General features: G+C 35.3%; 1 protein-coding gene across 3 annotated transcripts in view; it reads right to left on the reverse strand.

Moving 5' to 3' along the window:
• Nucleotides 1-24,841, reverse strand: part of RABGAP1L (RAB GTPase activating protein 1 like) — a 655,755-nt gene that overhangs the window by 256,169 nt on the left and 374,745 nt on the right. For all 3 annotated transcript variants that reach the window (XM_061185687.1, XM_061185686.1, XM_061185688.1), the window contains exon 14: nucleotides 21,084-21,197. In XM_061185687.1, coding sequence (XP_061041670.1) covers nucleotides 21,084-21,197 — 114 coding nt within the window. The remainder of the gene's footprint in view (nucleotides 1-21,083; nucleotides 21,198-24,841) is intronic.

The following is a 24,841-nucleotide window of genomic DNA, read 5'->3' on the forward strand; positions in this document are numbered from 1 at the left end:
AAGATAACAGCCTAAATAAATACTAACATACATACAAACATACATACACATATGTTTGAAAGTAATAAGTGCACTGGCAAAAAGTAAAGCAGGGAAAGGGGCTAAGGAGTTCTGGGCTGAGAGGAGATTGCAATTTTAAGTAGGGTGGTTAGGGCAGGCCATACCAAGAAAGTAACATTTGAGCAAGAAGTCGAGAGAGGTAAAAGAGCAAGCCTCGTAGATCTCTGTTAGTAGATTGTTCCAAGCAGAGGGAACAGCCAGTGCAAGGGCTCTGATGCGTGAGCAAGTCTGGTATGTATGGCTAGGGAAGAATGCATGATGGAAAGAATAGTAATACATGAAATTTACAGCCTTGTAAACCACTATAAAGACTTCGGCTTTTACAATGAATAAGACAGAAAGCCACTGGAAGCAGAAAGACAAGGTAGGTAATTATAGTTTAGACCAGGGTGGCTACAGTGGAAGTGGTGATAAACAGTCAGGTTCTGGGTATATTTTGAAGACAGAGCCAAAAAGACTTCCTAATGGATAGATGTGTGGTACTGTGAAAGGCAGTCATGCATACCCTGTCGACTTTTGCATGGTGGTAAAAGAGTGTGCCATAGGCCTGGAACATTTCTACACATGGAGATAAGGAGCCCTCACAGCTTTTGCTGGGCTTACTGCCTTGTTTGGGAATATCTTTCCCTTTTCCAGGCTTGATGTGTACTTCTTTGTTCTGCTTAAGTGTGTGTGTCATATGGCACCTAGCCAGCCCCACTGTTATCTATATTTTCAGTGAGGAGGGAATGTGGTCCTTCCCTGCAGCACAAGTAGGGTGCATGCAGACCATCTCCCTGCAACAGCTGCAGGGTAAGACCTGCTCACCACCGGGGACTGACACTCACTACTGAAGCTGATCTTGCTCGCTCTTTTCTATGAGAATAAAGCATTGTTCCTTCCAGTGCCCGTGTGAGTCGTAACCCCAACACCTACAAACCATGCGGTGGGTTGACATCCTGCGACTGCTGCCTCTGATGGTAGGTAACAGTTGTTACTTTCTTAACATGTAGTGTAAGAGAAAAAAAGGAGAGTCAAGGATGATTCAAGGTTTCCAGCTGAGCAGCTGGAGAATGGAGTTACTCCTAACTGAGGTAGAAGAGACTGATGAACCTTTATGATTTGGAATACATTTGTCTTCTGACCAGACCATTTTCAGTGCAGTGATACAGGTGAAATCCTGACTGATATAAGTTTGGGAAAGAGTTGGAGAAGAAGAAATGGTTACAGCAAGTATAGTCAAATCTTCTGAGGACTTTTGTGATAAAGGGGAGCAATTATCTTCATCTATAACACAAAGGTAGTAATAGAAACCACCATATAAGCTTTTTGAGAATTAAACAGAGTGCCTAGCACACAATGAAGTGCTGAATAAATGGTAGCAATGACAAGCTGACATCAAGGAGGATTACTATGCCCTTTTCCCAAATATCCCATTTGAGCCATCTTCAGAATGAACATGAAGCTGTCTGAAAGGGGTCTTACTCACTACTAAAATTTCTTACGGATTCTTAGGTTCACTGACTTCTTGAGAATGATCAATTTTCTACAGATGCCAAAAAAAACCCCCACCAATTTGTTTAGAGACATAAGTCGTACCTTTTTTTTTTTCACTCTTTGAAGCCAGATATGCCAGTGTAAGTCTAATAAATCTTTATAAACTCTCACAAGAAAAACTCATGAAAGACAGAAAGGATAATAAAATTCATCTTTAAAACATCATTAAGCTACCATTTCCTTCCTGGTGCCATTAAGGAGAGCAAGATAGACACACACAGGGGTGGCCTGGCATGGTATATCAGACCCTAACCAGAATGACAAGGCCATCCACGTGGCGAAGTGGTGGCCAAAAAAGGGGAATCAGTGGCTGACAGGATGAGGAGTACCTGCAGGGTGACATTCTGGCATGGGGTGTTAGAGCCTTACCATGGTAGAGTCCATTTGTGTAAGACAGAATTGATAGCAGCAATGGGAGATTGGTTACATACAGGAATGTAGATCTAATGGATAAAAATTAAGGATTATGGGAGCTAGGTTTCTCATTGCCAGAGAAGGGAGTTACAAATGCAGGAACGAAGAACACTAGAATTAATCCTCTGGAGTTGGACTGAAATTGGAAGTATTCCTATGACTCCATGGTTTCCAACACATATAAAAACAAATGTGGCTTTTGCACAGCAAAGGAAACCATAAACAAGACGAAAGACAACCCTCAGAATGGGAGAAAATATTTGCAAACGAAGCAACTGACAAGGGATTAATCTCCAAAATATACAAACAGCTCATGCAGCTCAATATCAAAAAAACAAACAAAAAATGGGCGGAAGACCTAAATAGACATTTCTCCAAAGAAGACAAACAGATGGCCAAGAGGCACACGAAAAGATGCTCAACATCACTAATCATTAGAGAAATGCAAGTCAAAACTACAATGAGGTATCACCTCACACTGGTCAGAACTGCCATCATCATAAAACCTACAAACAATAACCTACAAACAATAAATGCTGTGAAGAAAAGGGAATCCTCTTACACTATTGGTGGGAATGTAAATTGATACAGCCACAATGGAGAACATTATAGAGGTTCCTTAAAAAATTAAAAATAGAACTACCATATGACACAGCAATCCCACTCCTGGGCATATACCTGGAGAAAACCATAATTCCAAAAGATACATGAACCCCAGTGTTCATTGCAGCACTATTTACAATAGCCAGGACATGGAAGCAACCTAAATGTCCATCAACAGAGGAATGGATAAAGAAGATGTGGTACATATATACAATGGAATATTACTCAGCCATAAGAAGGAACGAAATTGTGCCATTTGCAGAGACATGGATGGACCTAGAGACTGTCATACAGAATGGAGTAAGCCAGAAAGAGAAAAACAAATATTGTATATTAACACATATATGTGGAATATAGAAAAATGGTACAGATGAACTTATTTGCAAAGCAGAAATAGAGACACAGACGTAGAGAACAAATGTATGGACACCAAGGGGGGAAAGAGGGAGTGGGATGAACTGGGAGATTGGGATTGACATATATATACTACCATGTATAAAACAGATAACTAATGAGAACCTACTGTATAGCACAGGGAACTCTACTCAATGCTCTGTGGTGACCTAAATGGGAAGGAAATCCAAAAAGGAGGGGATATATGTATATGTATAGATGATTCACTTTGCTGTACAGCAGAAACTAACACAACATTGTTAAACAATTATACTTCAATTTTAAAAAAATGTGGGCGGTAAACATCAGCAAAGAAAGTCAGAGTAAGGATCTCCAAAAACGTGCTTCTCCTTAACAACAAGAAAAATATCAAAAATTGTCATAATCAACTTTTTCAGAGCTCTGGATATTGACCAAAGGTTTGCAGCAGCCTGAGGAATATTCATTCCAGAAAAACAACTGAATCTTGGTAAGAACGAGGAACTTTGTAGAATTTTAAACTTGTCATAGTTCCATCCCCTGCTCTGCAGCAACATTATGACCTTGAAAACTAACAGCCTGCATTTGCAGTGAAAACAAGCAGCCTGGCAGCCACCAGAGGGAGCACAATGGGGCTAGAGCTCCTGCAAAGAATCACACCCAGAGAATTATCATTATTTTACCTGTCCAGTGGTTCCCCAAAGATTCTACCTGCAAGGCTCACTCAATATGAAAGCCTTTTCCCCCAGGGTCATTTGTCAAAAACAATTACAGGCAACTGTTTAATACTGTGACTGCCTGAGGTGGTAGATAAAAGTTGGAGTAGAGGGACTTCCCTGTGGTGCAGTGCTTAAGAATCCGCCTGCCAATGCAGGGGACACGGGTTTGAGCCCTGGTCCGGGAAGATCCCACATGTCGCAGAGTAACTAAGCCCGTGCACCACAACTACTGAGCCCGCATGCCACAACTACTGAAGCCCGCATGCCTAGAGCCTGTGCTCTGCAACAAGAGAAGCCACCGCAATGAGAAGCCCGTGCACCACAACGAAGACCCAACGCAGCCAAAAAAAAAAAAAAAAAAAAATGTTGGAGTAGGCAAGAGATTATAATCAAAAGGCTTAAAAGGAAAAGCTTGGAAACAACATGTCCATAAGGGCTATGAAAGACCCAGACATACTTCTGGGAATTTATAGGGTCATACCTATGCATAAGGCTGTAGAGATGCCCAAAGCTTTGTGTATGCTCAGGAAAGGCCTGAGAAGGCTTTAAGCTCTCATCTCTGGCTGACCTTGAGAGTCTGCACAAGCAGAAAATGAAGGCAAAACAGAGTTCTCAACTGGCTGGTTCAGTAATAAAGACATACCTAAATACACACACAGAGCCCCATGACAAAGAATGGGAAACTTACTGGTACAGGCATAAGGAAATCTCTGTCCAATCATTAGCTGACCACCAAGCAGCAACTTCAGTGGCCACACATGACAAAGAATATAGACTTCACAAAATTAGTTCACAAAAGTTACCAACCAAGCTACTATAACAAACAACAACAACAACAACAAAACCTGGCAAACCCACAGAGACAGAAAGTTTAATGACTGACAAGGGCTGAGGGCAGGGATGATGGGGTATGACTTCTAATGAATATAGGGTTTCTTTTTGGAGTGATGGCAACATTCTAGAATTAAATAGTGGTGATGGTTGCATAAACTCTTGAAAATACTAAAAACCACTAAATTGTACACTTATTCAAAGGGGTGAATTTTATGGTATGTGAATATCTCAATTAAAAATGTATGTTCGTGTGCATGCACACGCATATGTATGTTTATCTGTATATTTATATGTACATACATTTCCTAGCCCTGTCCACTGAAGTGACTTGTGCTATGACATCCCAATAGCAATGAATACATGTAGCATACAGATCTTGGTTTCTTACCATTTTTGACTACAGAAAATGGGGCTCCTTGGAGAAATGGCTAATCATAAAACTAGGGCACAGAAAAAATCTTGGAACATCTTTTTGGCCAGAAAGAAAGGCAATGCTCCAAGAATGATAGAGTATGTCTATCACTTGAAGGTCTTAAAGGTCTCCCACTGTCTAACTGGGGACAATCTGAGCACCAAAACAAATAATGATAGTAAGAGAATATAATCCCCTGAATAAAATGAGGATTCATGAGTCCATGTGAATATGATAAGTAATAAATAAATGGAAAGTCTGATAAGGAATGGGATATTTACATAGTTACAAATTGTCTCAAAATACTTATTAATTACAAAGGGAAAAAGAGTAACTTTATAGCAGAGAAGCAGAAGGTAAACAGTATCCTATTTATGTAATCAAAGTGAAAACGGGAAAAATCACAACTCTGTGCTACCTGAGAGAAAGAAATAAGAGCAGATCATTCCTTCTGTGTTACTCCTGCCAAAGATGTATAACCTAAATCTAACCATGAGGAAACACCAGACAAATGAATTTGAGGGACATTCTAAAAAATGACTGGTCTGTAATCTTCAGGTCAACAAAGTGAAGGAAAGAGTGAGAAACTGTTCTAGATCGAAGGAAATCAAGAAGGCAAGACAACCAAATGAAATATGTGACTCTGAACTAGATCCCTTTTCTATAAAGGATAATATTTGGACAATTAGTGAAACCTGAAAAAGACTAAGCCTTAAGTAGTAATAATATATCAATGTTACTTTCCTGATTTGGATGTTGTATTAAAGTTACCTGGGAGAATATTCTTGCTTGTTAGAAAACACCCTAAAGTATTTGGGAGTGATGTGGCATCATGTTGGCAAATCACTCTCAAATAGTAGAGAAAAATAAAATTCTGTACTTGCAACTTTACTCTATGTTTGAGATTGTTTTAAAAATATATAAAAATATGGAAATACGCATACATAGATATAAATAAATTTGACAGGATCATTAAGTCTGTTGATTCTAATAATAAAAACTTGGAGCTTAAAAAAAGGTTATTAAGTTTTTCCTATATGCTGATAAAAGGGAAAGTATCAACATAAGCTCTAAAAATAGATTCACTGATATGAAATAATCTAAACACTGGTGATGAGAAATGTAGAAGGCTAGATGTTCTCACAAATATTCACTCACAAAGCAATTTTCTTATCTAACATGGCTGGCAAAATTCCTAGATGTAAGTTTCCTTTTATATAAAACTTAAAAAAAAAAAAACCCTTGGCAACAACTTAAAAGTGAACTGATATACCCAGTTTTTATAAAAAAGGAAATGTAAAATAACTACCATATCCTTAAAAAAAATTTTAATGTCCCTATTACAAGAAACTACTGTGTGATTATGGTGAATTACTCAGAAGGTTTAGTTTATACTCTTGGATTTCTGATTTTTAAAAAATGGTACATAAAGGACATCATGAAGGAACTCTACAAAATAAAGAAAATCAGCAGCCATGCTCTGAAGAAGCTTAACCTGAATGTTTATGCATAAAATTACAGAAGAAGGAAATGGTAGAAATAAAGAGCTTTTTCAGAGTTTATACACATTAAATTTTCATCTAAAATATCAGTATGGTGACCATGAAAATGCACCTCTCAGAACTCCAACAGCAAGGAACATAATTGACCAAGGGTCTCAACTGCTGTGCACCAAGCAGTTGCACCAAGATCACACTTGCCATGGGCTGCTCCCAATTAATGACTGAGCACAGCAAGAACACTAAGGCAGGCCAGCTTCTGGGAGAAGTGGGAGCTCACAGGCAACCCCAGTGGCCTTGCCAAACTTTCCTTAAAAGTGCACTACAGTCTAAGACACTTCCATCTGACCTTCTTTCCTTCCTCTCTTCTTCTTTCAGGGTCAGACCAGCACTGTGGTCCAATGGCTCTCCCAGCTTCCTTCCCAGTTTCTCTTACAGGCATTTCCCCTAATACATTTTTTTACAACTTAATCCTGTCTTGGTGATAGGCTTCCTAAAGGACATGGAATAACACAGTCAGTTTCATCAAGTCAAGGCTGTAGAGTTAATTATATTGACACCGGATAACTGGTACTGCACTCTGCTCTCTGGGACAAAGAAAAAAATGTCAGAGACAGCCTCTTCCCTCAAAGACTGAACACACTGCAGAGAAGACGTAAATGAAATTAATCAGATACTGTTCAAAACATAATCCACAATAACCTAAATTTTACAGAGTATTTTTCATCTGTAAATCACTGTGGGTAGAAGTGGGTAGGACAAGCTTCACAAGGGAAGTGGGCAACTAAGATCTGGACAGATGGGAAGGAGGAGGAGAGCAATTCAGATTCACACCCTTCCAAAGTCTTTAAAAGATTCAGGAAGAGCTCTGGTTAAGGAGGAGGCTTCAAAGTTATAAAGACATTGCCAACTGCATAACAATTAGTAAACAGGAAATAAGTGTCCATAAGTCTGTAACTAATTAACTCAGAAATAACTGAGAGTGTATTATTTAGGATATTTAACGCATCTGAATCTGGTATAGAAATAGATCTCTATTTTGAGAAAAATCATAAATTCAGGAGGTACCATGAGTAGAATTTTATTTGAAGGTTCTTTGTGCATGTCTTTGCAGGTTAGTGTTGTTTTTCCTTTTCTCTTTTAAAAAGTAATCTTACTTTTCTCCTTTTCCTCAAAGAGTAATGTTTTCTAAAAAGAGTGACTATAATCAAACACTTAGGATATACTCTAATCCCTGTGTTCTAATTTTATACATTTTTATCATCCCCATAATCCCACCCTTTCTCTTCTTTATTCTAATAATGGTGTGACGGCTTCAATTAGACTTATAGTTGAAAGACTACAGGCTCCACAGAAACTACAAAGCTATTTCAAGAAAAGCTCTTATGGGGCCAAGCACATAAAGAAATTTTAAAAATCTCTTCAGACACTCTGAAGGGCATTACAAATCACTCATTCTCTTTCCAGGACTCCAGCTTCACAAACTTGACCTTTTTATTGTTACAGTTGCAGAAGAACTCCACATTTAAAATAACATTATATCTTCCCAGTTGAGCTCTGACTCATTGAATATGTGTATTAAAGAGAACAAAACCCTCCAAAACATCCCTAATGTATGACTTTAGTGATACTAACAAATATAAAAATGTTTTTGAAATATTTATGCAAAAGCTAAGCATGAAGTTAACCCCCAAACACACACATACACACACACACACACACACACACGAGTGAAGCTTTTCAACTTTAGGTTAAGATTTCTTTTTATGTGTATGTATATGTGTAAGCATGCATCTGATGTTCTGAATAGCTACAAACATATTTGTCCTTGGCAATGAAGCAGAATTAGCCAATTCTTCTAAAACATAAAATTTGAAATGAGTGATTTAAAGGAGGGGAAAAAAACTAAATAAGCTCTTACTCTGAGAGATTAAGATTTATCAGTATGATAATCTATTATCCCACTGTAAACAAGATCATCAGTGAAAGTTTTCCCTCTCCTCCGGAAAATCTGAAACTATTAACCAACAATATGTCTACTGAAAAGTTTGAGGAAAACATTATAAAAGTTTGATCTCTCGTATTTCCTCACAGAAGCTAAATATATCTTATAGAAGGGGAAATTTGCAGAAAACTGCCTGCAATAATGCTAAGAATAGCTAATCAGAGATTTCAGTGGTTTCATACTGTCAGGGACATGAAAATTAAAGGGTAGGGGCCCATCAAAGAGGAAGGTCTCCAGTAAATACCTCAAACTTTTAGTTGAGATCCTGGAAACTCACTCTCTAAGCAAGAAACAGTCAAAACTGGCTCAAAGGGATACACCATACTCCATCTTCTTACCAGAGGAAAACTGAATCTGCTCTGGAGTAAAATATCAATAACATCATCCAAAGCCTTTATAATTTTTCATACACAAGACCCAGAATTCTATTAAATATGATCAAGCATGAAAAAAAAATGAGCAAATAAATAAAAATCAAGAGAAAATAGGAACACATTCATAGGTGATCAGATATTAGACTTTATCGGACTTGGACTTTCAAATAACTATGATTAATCTGTTCAAGAAAATAAAAAAATATTTTCACCAAGGAACTGGAATCTACTTTTAAAAAGAATCAAATGGAAATTCTAGAACTGAAAAATAAAACAACAATAATTAAGAATTCAATAGACTGGAGAAAGGATTAGTAAAAAATATCCAGATGGAGCCACCAAGAAAGGATGGAAATATATTAAATAGGGTAAAAGACATAAGGGATAGTAAAATATTAGTACTTGGACATCCAGAATAGAGGACAGAGGCAAAACAGTATTTGGGGAGATATTGGCTAAGCATTTTCTAAAAGTGACAAACTATGTCAAGCCGCAGATTCAGTAACAAACTCCAAGCAGTATAAAGAAAACCACACCTAAGACACATTATAGAAGCAACAAACATAAATAAAAAAATTTAAAAGCAGAGAAAAAAAGATGCATTACCTTTAAAGAAACCATGATAATACTGATAGCCATCTTTCAACAAAAATGATGAAAGCCTGAAGACAATAGAATAACATCTTTAAAATCCTAAGGAATAATAACACCAACCTAGAACCAAATGAAAATATCTTTCCAAAATAAAGACAAAATTATGAGGTTCTCAGAAAAGTAAAAAATGAAAGAATTTTCATCAGCAGACTTTCACTAAAGAAATATTAAAGACAGTTCTTTAAGCGTAAGGAATATGATCTCAGATGTACTCAGGCAATGCAGAAAGAAATGAAGAGCACAAGAACAGACACATAGGTGAATAAGTCTAAATGAACACTGATGGTTTAAGACACAAAAAATAACATCCTGTGCATGTGTTTGGGGGGGTACTGATACACAAACATAATTAAATACATGACAAAAACAGAACAACAAGCAGAAAGTGGTACATGGAGTTAAAGAGATATAAGTTTCTTGCATTATCCTGGAAGTGATCGATGATTTAAGTGATTGATCACTTAAGGTGTGATTGATCATTTAAGGTGGATTCCAATAAGCAAAGAATGCACGTTGTGATCTCTAGGGTAACTACTAAAAGCATAAAAACTGCATAATTAATAGTTACAGTGTGGAAAATGGAAAAATAGAGGGAAAAATGAGTAACAGATGAGACATATACAGCACAAATAGTGAGATATTAAGTTTAAAATCAACTATGTCAGTAAGTTCATTAAATGTAAATATACTCAATACCCCAATAAAAAGATAAGATTGTATATAGTTTAAAAACTCAATTATAAGATGCTTAAAGACACACTGTACATACAAGGACTCAATTGAAAATGAAAGGGTATTAAAAGTATTACAATGCAAAAATAAAGCTAAGGTGGACATACTTATATTGAAGTTCAAACTAGCAACAAGAAAGACATTTTATAATGATAATAAGGTTAATTCAATATGAAGACATAACAATACTAAATTTGTATGCACTTAATAACATAACCTCAAAATACATAAAGCAAAACTTGGCAAAATTAAAAGGAAAAATAGACAAGTCTAAAACTCATAGTTGGGAATTTTAGCACAACTTCATCACTAACTGATAGAACAGACAAAAACCAAAACCAAAAACAAAACACATAACAACAAAAAGAGTAACTTTAAAGAAAATCAGAAAAACATGATTACAAAGTTTATCTAACTGAAACCAAAACAGGACATGTTCAGGTCATAAAGCAAGTCTCAACAATCCGAAGTTTTAAAATCACACAGAGCGTATTTTTGACCATAGTGAAATTAAGCTAGAAATCAATACCCCAAAAAAAGAACTTAGAAATCAATGAATGTGATGGACCAAAGGAATCACTATGGAAACTAGATAATATTTAAAACTAAATGATAATAAAATATGGCATCAAAATTGGAGAGGTTACAATGGAATACTACTCAGCAATAAAAAGGAATAGAACACTGAAACACTCAATGACATGAATGAATCTCAAAAGCATTATGCTGGAGAGAAGCAGAAGTATGTGCTGTATGATTCACTTACATTAAATTCTATAAAATGAAAACTAATCTATAATGGAGAAAGAAGATAATGGGGTTACTTGGGATCAGGTATAGGTGGGGGGATTGACTGCAAAGGGGCATTAGGGAACTTTTTTGGGTGATACTAATTTTTTTTAATATGCAGAATTTTATTCAAGAAGAAAAAATGCAGATATCAATGAAATAGAAAGCAAATATATAATAGATAAGATCAACAAAGCCAAAAGTTGGCTGTTTGAAAAAACTATTGATAATAAAATTGATGAACTATTTCTTCAATGCAATACCAATCAAAATCCTCAAAGCATGTTTTCTCCTCAAAATCTGCCAAGCTGATTCTAAAATATGGAACTACAAAGGACCAAGATAGTAAAAATAATTTTTAAGCAGAACAAAGTTGTAAGCCCAGCACCACCAGATAATAAGACTTCTTGTAAATCTATTTTAATTATAATAGTGTGGTATTGGTATAAAGATAGATAAGCAGATCAATGTCATAGAGTGGTCCAGAAATGAAAACATCATTTTTAAGAGATATATGCACTCCCATGTTTATTGCAGCATTAGTCACAATAGCCAAGATATGGAAACAGGCTAAATGTCCATCAATGAATGAATGGGTAAAAATGATGTGATATATATACAAGAATGGAATGTTATCAGCCATGAGGAAGGAGGATATCCTGCCATTTGGGACAACATGGATAAACCCTGAGCACATTATGCTAAGCAAGATAAGTCAGACAGAGAAGGACAACTGCTATTTTATATCACTTATCTGTAGAATCTAAAAAAGTCAAACTCCTAAAAAACAGAGAGTAAAGTGGTGGTTACCAGAGGATGCAGTGTATAGGGGGGAGATAAGATTGATGCTCCTTAAGGGTACAAACTTGCAATGAGTTGTAAATAAGACATATAGATCTAATGTACAGTATAATGAAAATAGACAATATTGTACTATAATCATCAAAGATGTTAAGAGACTAAAACTTAATTATCCCATCCACTAAAAAGATAGGATAATTATGTAATGTAATAGAGGTGCTAAATACCAATACAACAGCAATCACATTAAAATATATAAATGTATCAAATTAACATGTTGTAAAACCTTAAATTTACATAATATGTCAAATATATTCAACAACAACAAAAAAGAAATTAAAAAGAAAGCCAGAATTAGGGGAAAAAAAAGAATTGTCCAGCTACAGACCCATGTATACATGGACCTGATTTTTCACAGAGATGCTACAGCAATACAATGGAGAAAGAATGATTGTTTAAAAACAATGCTGGACCAATTAGAAATACATATGGAAAGAAAATAAACCTTGACTTCTACCTTATACAAAAATCAATTGTAGATGGATCAAAACCCTCAATGTAAAAAGCAAAAGAATAACATTTCTAGATTACATCAGAGAATATTTTCTTGACTTTGGGCTAGGCAAATATTTCTTAAGCAGGACACAGTAACACTAACCACAAAAGGAAAGATTAATAAGTCTGGCCTCTTTAAAATTAATAGCTTCTGTTTATCAAAAGATACCATTAACAGAGTAGAAAAGCAAGCCATAGAGAAAACATTTGCAACACATATATCTAAAAAAGGATTCATACCCAGGATATACAAAAAAATCTCCTACAAAGCAATAAGAGAAAACCCAGTTGTTAAAATAAGCAAAAGACAAACAGGTTTGTCGTGATAGAGGATATCCTAATGGACAACAAGCATGAGAAAAGATGCTGATCCTCGACAGTCATCAAGGAAATGCATGTGAACCACAATGAGATAACCACTACACATCCACCAAAGCGCTTAAAATTTAAAAGTTTATCAGGTTTTGGTGAAAATCCAGAGCAACTGGAATGCTTATACACTGCTATTTGAAATGTAAATGGTTAAACTCTGAAAACTTGTTTGGCAATATCCACCAAAGGTGAGCATGCCCATATCCTTTGACCCAGAAATTCTATTCCTAGTAGATATCTAACAGACATGCATACATATGTGCACAAAAACATTATTAATACAAGTGTATACATACCAGCATTATTCATAACTGGAAACAACCCCAAATGCCCACCAAGAGTAGAATGGGTAATATATTGTGATATAGTCTTGCCGTGGAATATTATGCAGCAATGAAAACAATGAATTCCTGCCATACAGGAATATGGTTACATATTCAATACAATAATATGGTTAAACCTCATAGACAATGGGAACAAAAGAAACTATACACAAGATACATTTTGTGAAATTCAATTTTTTAAAGATCCAAAAGAGGTCACACGTATGACATGTACAATATGGGAAATATAGTCAATAATTATGTAATATCTTCATCTGGTGACAGATGGTAACTAGACTTATGATGATCACTTTGAAATATATAGTAGTATCAAATCACTATGCTGTGTAACAGGAACTAACATAGTGTTGCAGGTCAATTATACTTTAAGAACAAACAAACAAATTAGGATCAGATTTGTAGTTACCAAGAGGCAGGGGGTGAGGAGAGGGAACTGGATAAAGGCAGTATGTTATACATGAAAGCTGTTAAGAGAGTAAATCCTGAGACTGCTCATCACAAGAAAAAAAAATACTTTTTCTATCTCTTTAATGTTGTATCTGTGTGAGATGACAGATGTTGACTAAACTTATTGTGGTAATCATTTCATGATGTATGTAAGCCAAATATTAGGCTGTACACCTTAAACATATAGAGTGTTGTATGTCAGTTATATCTCAATAAAACTACAAGGAAAAAATAAAGTTCAAAACGAGGCAATACTAATATATGGTAATAGATGTCAGAATGCTGTTTACCTTTGGGGGAAGTAATTACTAGCAGAGAAAATAAGGGAGGCTTCCAGAGTGCTGGCAAAATTCTTTACCTTTGTCCTAGAGCTTACACAGCAGTGTTCACTTGGTAAGAATTCACTGAATTATAGCCTCAATATTTGTGCACTCTATTATGTGTGTATTAAATGTTAGACTTACTAAAAATTTTTAATGGTAACAATGAGACCTAAAGTGACTTTTAAGGAAACTATTCTTTATAAAGATGAAGGCCTAACATGGATGAACCTTGAAGGTATTATGCTAAATGAAATAAATAAGACAGAGAAAGTCAAATACTGTATGATCTCACTCATATGTGGAATCAAACAAAACAAAACAAAACCACAACACCAAACTCAAAGAAAAAGAGATCAGATTTGTGATTACCAGACTACCAAAGGTGGGGGTGGAGGAAGGTGTTAAAAGGTACAAGCTCCCAGTTATAAGGTAAATAAGTAGTAGGGATGTACAACATGATGACTACAGTTAACACTGCTGTGTGACATGTAGGAAAGCTGTTAAGAGAGAAGATCCCAAGAGCTCTCATGACAAGGAGAAAAAATTTTTCTTTTCTCTTTATTTTATCTACATGAGAAGATGGATGCTCACTAAACCTACTGCGGTAATCATTTTACAATATATGTAAGTCAAGCCATGTTGAAAAAAAATTTTAAGTACACCTTAAATTTATACACTGATGTATGCCAATTATTTCTCAATAAAACGGGGGGAAAAAAATGAAGACTCTGCCTTCTTAAAACCAGCTACAAGAAAAAGCCACATTTTGTAAGTTTGATATCCAATTTCTATTTATTACTATTAGAAGTCCCTAGGGTCTCTTTAAAACCTTTAAAGGCCCTAAGCACTGAAGAGATTATGGTGCCCATTCCCCATATGTAGTTCAAATAATCTAAAGATTTTTTGAAAAAGGAATCAAAAGTTTCATGCTGAAATTAACATAACTTCTTTCTAGAACTTCAGATTATAAAATTCTAGATGAAATTATTAAAGATGAACTTATTTTTCTTTTGTGGGACCCCCAAAGCATGTTCTTGTACTATCTTCTGACTAATCTTGTACTGGCTGTACCAGGAAGAAAATAATCAAAACATTTACCTTGACTAGGAGCCTGAGTAACTCCAGGTACATTGGTGAAGACCCCATTGGTGTCCCTGATTTTCTCCTTATTATTATTATTATTATGACATTGATATGCATAAGCATATAAGATCATTTTCTTCTTCACATTTAATTTTTAGCCTGACAGAAAAATATTTTCTACCCCACTGGAGTTCACTTGCAATAATGATTCTAAGATTCACTTGCAGTTTAAATATTGTCCCTCTAACACTAAGAAAAGCCACCATAGTACAAAGAACATGGACTCTGCAGTTCGACAGACCTGCCTAGAATGGGATACTAGTTTCAAAATTTCTTATCCGTGTGATAAGAGTAAATACTTTTAACCTTCCTGAGAATTTATCCTAAGCACAAGAACAAAAATATAGTTTTTATTTCCAGGATAACTGTCAAAATACGTAACACGATGTGTGTAAAAGTGCTCAGCATAGTTTCTGGTATTCAGGAGGTATTTGATAAATCATAATTTTTCTTCTTCATCACACATGTACAATCATAATAGTATTGTAGAAATATTACAGAATTTTAAGCTAACAGATCTGGGTTCAAATTAGTCTCTGCCATTTAGTGGTTATATAATTTTAGGCTGATAATTTAGTTTCTCTGGAGTTCATCTATAAAATGCAGGAAATTCTTCCTGCCTTAGGGAGGACCTATGGGGATCAAATAACAACATATACAGAAGTGCTTTCTAACCACAGTGCTTCACAAGCTTCCACTGTTACTGTTGTGATTATGTCAATCATCATCTGAATATTAGGAAGGTACTCCAAGCCTTCCTGTATGGCCTGAAAGAATTAATTTTTCCTTAAGAAAATTAATTTGTTTGAGAACACTCTGCTATCCCTCAAGGTCTTCTGAAACCACTTAATTCACTGTTCATTAGGATGTGCTGGCAAAGCAGAGTGGCCCCAGGGGCTCAAAGGACTCCTCAGCAGCCCCCTGTTTGGATCCGCCTTAGAAGGTTACTGTAATTCAAAGAAGCACGCCAGCAACCCAAGGGTGAGAGAGAAGGTACACAGAGAACGGAAAAGACCTGCTTGATTCTCCAAAGGCTGCCTGATTCCCCCTAGGTACTGCTCTAAACTAAATCTTTTTGGTGCATTTTGATCCACGAATGCCTGTCATTCCACACCAAAGAGCCCTCATTCTGGGGCCAATCAGGTTCCAAGGACATGAGTAGGAGGAATCCCACAGGTTGCTCAAGCTGTTGGTAAAATTGGGCTATGCAGAGTAAAGAATAGCGGGCTACAATGTGTTCAGAAAATCTGTCATTAAAACTAGGGATCATTCAGGAACCCCAAGGGAGGGAGTTGCATTACGAGTAGTCAAATAGATAGAAAACTATGGAGAGTACTGTCGACTCCATGAAAAACAATTCAGCCCTATAATCACAAATACCCCCATAAATCTAGAAAACAATATAAATAATGTATGATTATATCTAATTTCACAAGAGTTGGTGATCATTTACATTCTTCAAAACCATGCATCAGATCACTCATTACTTTGGTATCAAAATAACTCCTGAAATGCTTTAGTTCTTATATTAAATCCAATCTTGTTTTGAGAAAAATATTTGCTGCGACAGGGGTTACATTTATTTTTGTCCTTCTACAAACCATTATACTATCAAATGATTAACCCAGATGAACAAAGGTATTGATTTCTCTGTAATATATTCAACCCCCCCCCATTCAGTTCACAGCCGTAGCCTCTTTGATATAAAGCAGTTGCTGTAATCAGAAAATGTGAAAAAGCAATTTGTCTCAAATTAAATGGCACAAGAGTCACTTCAATCTATTCTGTTGTGAACAATGTTTTAGCTAATTACTATGACTGACTCGTCTTAGGTCTTATAAAGAGATGTATACCTAGAAGTAAATCACTAAATGTACTACATTTCATGTGTGCATGAAACACACTCCCAAACATAATAACAGAAAGCCAGGTAAAGTTTTCAAAGTAAAATCACGTTCCTTTATAGTCCTGGTATTGATAAACAGAGCTAAGACCTAACACAGGAATTAACTGTTAAATTCTGCATTCAATATGTTATATTTTGGAAAAAAAATTTAAAACAACACTGAAAATCATAGCAAATTGTAATTAGAATAATCTTATCACAACCCACACGCTTACTGAGGAGGAACTTTAAAAAGTGATTTTCCCGAAGTCTTAGATCTGCTTAGAGGAGGAATCAAGACCAGAACCAGATCTCTTAATGTTTAGTCCTTTAAACTATGCCAACCTGTCTCCCAACTAAAACCAGATTTTACATCATATGTAAATTAGAAAAGTCCTAAGGAGACTTGGGGAGGAGTAGTATATTTTTCCTCCTTTAAAGGACATTATTTTAAAATATGTTAGTGACATAACTAACAGGAAAGAAAGGAGGGAGGGAGGGAGGGAGGGAGAGAAGGGAGAATAGAGGGAGGGAGGAATGGAGGGAGGAAAGGAGGGAAGGAGGGAGGGATGTCAAAACCATCTCATTTCCAGAATCCTATGAATCCTATTATACTTTCAGTTCTACTTCCACACATAAATTTATGACAACAGAAGAATCTTTGAACCACTTCGATTTCCTCCTACTCTGAAAAAGATATTAAGAGGCAAAAACTAAAATTGACAGGGCCATTAAAACATGACAGCGAGTTTTAACCGTCCTCCCTCTAATCTGACAGTTCAGATCATTCCTCATTTCACCAAAGTCACAGAAAACTTTTCAGCTCCAAAGTCAGACTCTTATATCCTTGAAACCAGAGTTGATTTCTGTACTTATTCTAACTGAAATTCTCTCAACAAACTTCTGTCTCAATTTAACAGCACAGCATATTATATTTCTAGAATAGGCTCCATTGATGAGGAGTTGTCAGAAATAAATGAGGTAATATATACGGAAACACTCTGTAAATTTGAAATTACTATAACACATGGAAGGTACTGTATTAAAAAGAACTATAAGTGTGCTGCTGATGTGAATACCGCCATTCTTAGTGGTAAATTATTAAATGCATTTCGTTTACAATCAGGAGTGAGACAAGGATGTCTACTATCATTACTTCATTTTAGCACTATAATGGAGGTTCTGATCAGTGCAGTAAGACAAGAAAATAATTAAGGAAAAAAAAAGAATAAGAATTGGTAAAGAAGAAGCAAAACTGTCCTTATTTACACATTATATAACAAAGTGGCTGATTTAAGGTCAAGGTTTTATTAATGTTTCTTCAGTTTTGTGCAAGGTATCCAGAATGGAAATTCAGTTTTATTGCCAAGAATGTGAGGTATGATGTTAGATATTATTCTAGAAATAAAAATGATAGAACAGGTAGACCACACTCAGTGACCTTAAAAGTCATACGTGGTAGGATAAAGGCCATATGGCTCAAATTGAATACAAAAAGCAAAGGAAAGTGGATGTACAAACTTGAGAAGAATATCCAATTCTAAATTACTCATAAGTAGGCTCTCCTCTTTGTGATTATCACCACCATCTGAGGTTTCCCTGCATGAGGACTGGACTACTAAATCATAGTAGGTCAAGAGGAGAAGGAATTGTGTCGATTAAAAACCAAGAGGTCCACATGGTAGGAACCCAGAAAATTTTGGTTTCTCCAACATTTTCTGATATATTCATCTCTGCTCTCCTCCATTATCAAAGACTATTGTAAAGTTATGTTTAGGTAGTATATATTTTAGTACAATATTAAAAGCCTTATCAACTTTTATTTACTACCTTGAATTTTGTAATGTTTTTAACAGGATTCTTTTGTTTTCCATAAAATTTAGTGCAATTTAAGCTACTCAGTAATTATAATATGTCTTAGACCTATATTTTTATGATATTCTTTACTCAGAAAGAGATTTAAAACTGTTTAATCATGTTACAAAATACACATTGATAATTTAAAATCGTTACACAAGCTGTGTGAATGAATAAAAAATACTTTCTAGTGAATTCAAGGTTGGATTATCTGCAATATGGAAAGCAAGGGGTATCAGCTACTTAAATGTACCAACCATTTAACTTTTATCTTTGTGTCTAGTAGTGTTTCAGATATTTCCCCTCTGAATACTACATACTGAAGCAAATACTGTTTTTACTACAACGGAGCAAAACTGTAAGGCAGAGGCTGCAAGCACATAGAGCTTTCTGTTTTAGCTATGTGAAAAAAAGTATCTAGTATCAATCAGAGAAAAATTGAGAGAAAAGTTACTGAATGGCTGAAAATATACTAAATGCTAGGAGAAAAATGTTGTTCCATATACTATAAGCCAGACCTTTCTAAATAACTTAGAAACTATATAAATTTTGATATCTTCCTTACACAAGCCAGAGACTAATTAGCTTGTAGAATTTTAAAACTGGTGGAGGGCTTCCCTGGTGGCGCAGTGGTTAAGAATCTGCCTGCCAATGCAGGAGACATGGGTTTGAGCCCTGGTCCGGGAAGATCCCACATGCCGTGAAGCACCTAAGCCCGTGTGCCACAACTACTGAGCCTGTGCTCTAGAGCCCGCGAGCCACAATTACTGAGCCCATGTGCTGCAACTACTGAAGCCCGTGCGCCTAGAGCCTGTGTTCCACAACAAGAGAAGCCACGCAGTGAGAAGCACGCGCATCGCAATGAAGAATAGCCCCCGCTCGCCGCAACTAGAGAAAGCCCGTGCGCAGCAACAAAGACCCAACGCAGCCAAAAATAAATTTATTAAAAAAAAAAAAACTGGTAGAAATTTTTTTTTAATAATTAGGTTTTCCTTTCACAAGCATATAATGAATATATTATACATTTTTTTGTGGTGTTTGATGGTTTTTGGCATTTTAAAAACTAGATGACATATCACCTTCTAGAAATTAGTACACTCTCTGACTTTAAGTTAGTTATGCATTTCTAGCTCTAAATGATATATCCATATAAAAACAGATTTCTGATCAGTGTGTACGTTTATAATCCTCCAAAATGGCTACATCAAGAGAAAAGAAAAAATAAAGACAAGACAAGACAGGAGTAGGCAGAGGGCTAAAATACAAACATGCAAGAAGGATTTTAGGCAGTGTGCCATTTGCAGAATTAAACATCAATCCTACTTGGTTAGCATATGCAGGTAGTACTTTATAAGTGCCATTTAAAAAAAACAGTAAATATTAAATGATATTGATATGTGAGTGTATCTCTGACTACCTACTAGCTAATCTTTGCTACTTAATAAAAGGCTAAATTTGATTATTCAGAAACTTATTACCTAACTTGAAAATTAGCCATGGTGTTTGTTTTTTCTCCATATTATTACAAGATTTTTGGTGTTGTTCACTATTCATCAACAATCTCTAGTGGAATGGTAGGGAAGGACAAATGTTGAGTATACCCATCACACTTTGCAGGGCATCTTAACTTTGAGGATAAAGGGCAAAACTTTATTTGATGGAAATTTTGCAATTTTGAGTCTTTGGCCTCGATTAGCATGGACAATATAAGTTAACGATATATAATGATTTGAAAAGTCATTCTGCATTTCTAATATAACTTTGAGAAATTAATAATCTGATAGCTATTCTCCACTATTAAACACAGAGCCTTCTTTATCCAAGCAACGCATATTTACTGAAAGTCAGGAAACAGTTTTCTTCCAGATCTACTAATAATGAGGGAGAAGAAAGATTTCAAAATGGGATATAAAAACTGCACAAAGATGTATGATGTGACATAACTCAGAATACATCAACAATATCAGATAACTTGCCAGTATTCAAAAACAGGTGCCACACTGTTTCTTACTCTTGCCTACTGTCAAAAACTTGAGACAACTGCCACATTACCTTGTCAGATGAACAGTCATTAGGACTCCTCTGAGCCTTTACTGCAGTAGCCTGAGAGGACCTTCTGTTCCTTTCCTGTTAGCATCAAAGCCAAACTGAGGTCATACTATACCTCTTCCCTCACAAGAAGGCACAGAACATGCAGCCCAAACGTCACCCTCAGGACTCAGTACTGAGGATCTGGTAGTGTAAGTATAAAGCAGAGAACATGGCACAGTGCAAATCTAAAAATCTTTAAGATGGGTTCCTAAAATATAGCCCTATATAATAAGTTAGAAAAAAATAAGGTGGAGGGTCCTACCTTGCAGATCTTGTACAGAGATTCCTGGCCATCTCCTCCGGTATCTTTAAAGTAATCATGTGCAGGAAATGTACGATGAATATCTCGAGTAATAACACTCTCCTGGGCTGAGTCCTAAAAAAAAAAAATAGACTTGGTCATTAATTTAAAATTTCTTAATTATGAAAAATAATGTTAAAAAATTTCAAACAGCACAAAAATAGTATGCTGCCCTCTCCATTAAAAAAAAAACAAAAAAAAACTGCCTTCCATCCCAGACCCATAGTCCCATTCATCAGAGATAAATACTATCAACAATTTCTTTTGTGTCCTTTCATCCATCTATCTTTAGACTTGTGACTGTGTGTTTATGTGAGGGGGAGGGGAGGGAGGGAAGTTGTATACACACATCTCCATCCTTTGCTTTTTGAAGCACAAATAGAGGAAAACTATCTGCTCTTTTCACTTAATGGGATAACTTATAGAATATTCTTGATCAGTACATGCAAATGTATTTTATTCTCTTTAATAGCAACTATTAAAAAGAATGAGGCACACCTGGATATGGACATATCATAATTTATTTAATATTTTCTTATTAATGATTTTTTTTGCATTTTTTCTATTTATATCACAAATAATATCACTAGGAACATTTTTATACATACATGTTCAAGATATATTCCTAGAGGTGGAATTGCTAGGTCAATGAATATGCATTTCCACTGTACCAACACATAATCCAAACAGTGGCAGAGTATGTGTTTCTCCACACCTGCCCCAAACCAAATATTATTTGACTTTTTAATTTTTGACAATCTGATATGTGAAAACTCAGACCATAGTCATTTAAAAAATAAAAAATATTATCAATCTTTCCTCCCAATGGGTAATTACCCAACTCACTCACTTCAGAAAATAAAAAGCCCTCAAACCAACATATTAAAATGACATACGCTTTAAAGATAAATCTAGAGGTTTTTTGTTTTTTGTTTTTCCAGACAGATTCAAGATCCAAAAGTTCAAAAGTAAGTTCTAAGCCTTACAAAAAATGATTAATCACTCACTTGATTTTATTTTACTTCTGTAAATGTTTTTATCTGTTTAAATGTCAAGAAAATGGGATGGGACTACTTCTACCAACCCCAATAATGAAAACATTCTGCACAATTAAAGAAGCATCAATGACTACTAATGCAAATTAAAAGTATTGTTTAATGTCTCGCTCCCATAGAGATTTGAACAAATCCCCTCTTTCAGTTAAAATCAAGAAAAGAAAAAAAATGAGTTTTAATACATGAGTTACTTTAATAATGCTATTTCTCTTTCTCTCTCTAGCTGAGAAGTGCATAAGAAGGAAGTAGTTGATTAGCTCTAAGTTAAGCCAGTGCCTTCTCTTGCTGCCTTTTTCATTTCAGCTGCTATATCATGCTGGGTGGTAATTAGATCTTATATCACGTAGAGAAAGGATGAAAACTGAAAAGTTCCAAATTTGCTAGCAAACACCAAACATATTACAAATCAGTCCAGAGAAAATTCTGATGGCTTACCGGAATGGAATGCTAAAACCGAATAAAAATGGAACTTTCAAAAAATTACCATAACTTAAGTAAAAGGATACATAGAAAGTTTATATTTATCACAGTAAATGTAATTTCTAATGATAAAGAAAACTGGGGTGAGATAGGGGGTTTAGAATACGGTAAATATAAAGGTAATGTATAAAGAGATATATTATGAAATGTATGGTTTATCTGGTCTGTTATGGAATCTAAGCAGGGGAATCTGGTACCAGGCAGATGAGTTTTCACTGCCCAGGTTTTCTCCAACAGAAGGGTGCTCTTTATACACAGTAAGTCTCCACTTACAAACTATTTGAAAAAATAACCAATGAAAATGTTACTCCTCCCAAGCTGAACTATTTTAGGGGCAAACATGTCGAATGGTTCACAGGATATCTCTTTTTGTACTTTTTGAGATGTTGAGGGAGAGAAATCATTGGACTATATTCCCTAGAAACTGCCTACTCTACTGGCATCATGCTGTGTTTAAATGGTACCAAGAGCCTGATTCAGAGAAAGGGAAATGGAGCAAAAATTTCTAGGAAGTAACTTTGTATAATACTGATTAATTTTTTTCTATGAATACTTGAATCTTCCTTGTTTGTTTTAAAAAATAAAGGGGCAAAATCAAATGAAAATAAAAATCATAAACTTTTCTGTACTTAGTAAACTTTCCCTTCCTATGATTACTTTTAAATGCTTTCTACATATGTGTGTTTATAGAGTTTTCTTCCTGCATACTGCTCTCAGTTGGCTAAGGGAATAATTTCTGGAACTTCACTTTATAAACTAAATAAGCTATTTTGCTACATTATTCACTGATCCCTTTCATATAAGTGAAGGTTAAGAGGTACACTAGAGTCTTACAAATAGACTAATATGAATGAAATGGCACACTAGATTAGAGAAAATAATCGTGTTTTCAAAGCAAAAGCTAAAGTTAACCATCTCCCAATTACCCATACTGCTGAGAATAAGAACAGTATATATTCAGGAATCCACATCTAATCCCCCAAATTTACTCACTCAATCATTAAAGTATTTGAGTCAGGGAGTCACTAAACCTAACATTGTAAAAGGAAGACAAAACCATTTTTCTCTTCAATATTCATTCCTTTTTTCTTTTTTTAAAGACTTATTCCAATTATAGCTGTCAACTTTTACAAGAAATAAAATGAACAGAAAAGGACAAAAAAGAAGCCAAATAATTCACCATCCAAATATCTGGAGTTAAAAAGTTTCATGTGAAAACCTTTTTTAAAATATAGCTAAAAACATTTTATAGCACAACCAAAACTGATACGAGGTCATTTTCTTGGAAGGTCCCCATAAGCAGAGTCTCCTTAAATCCTGACAATTATCTTCAGAATGAGAAGAGGGAAGAATTCACTCTCTCATGGAAAGCTAATTCACCAACATCTAGAGACTCACAACTTTACCCACAATTTACTTCCCAGTAGATGCGTCTCCCATTCTGATCCTCAGTCCAATACGGTGGTTTAGTGGCTCTGGAGCCAGACAAACTCATTGGTTCGATTTCCGGCTACTCCACTTAACACCTATAGGATCTCAGACAAGTTATTTAATCTCATTAAACTCGGTTTTCTCATCTGTAAAATGGGATGATAATACCAAATTCATGTTGTTTAGAATAAGATAACGTGTGTAAAGTGCTTAGCACACTGCCTAGTATAAACTGAATACTCATTAAAGAAATAAATAAAAATTATTATTATTCGCCCTTTTAATTAAGAATCACATTTAATTGTTTAAAAATTTTGGTGAATGTATATTTTAGACATCCATCTGTATTTGTACACTTTAAATAATGAAATAAACCACTGTTTTTCTTTGGATATCATGAACATTATGATTATGAAACCAATACCCTTTGAGCTTTCAGCATGATGATACATTAATGCATACACACCCTCTTCTGAATTTTCTATCATGTATCTTATGTGTCTGAAATTATCCTTGTTTCTATTAATCCATGAAAAAAAGCAAAAGTGAACAATTATTTGGATAAATTGATGTTTTCATCAACTGATATACACTCTGGCCCCAGCCTTGCATATATTCATGCAAGAAAGGAAGACATACAGAAATATACCCAGAAAAAAGACTGGGAAGGACAGCGTATGGTAAAAGCTAAATTTGTCAGAACAGCTACCATTTTCATTTATTACTTTAGAATTCAGTTTCTGAGGATCAGAG

The sequence above is a fragment of the Eubalaena glacialis genome, chromosome 3 (genome assembly GCF_028564815.1).
Source record: "Eubalaena glacialis isolate mEubGla1 chromosome 3, mEubGla1.1.hap2.+ XY, whole genome shotgun sequence".
Taxonomy (NCBI): Eukaryota; Metazoa; Chordata; class Mammalia; order Artiodactyla; family Balaenidae; genus Eubalaena; species Eubalaena glacialis.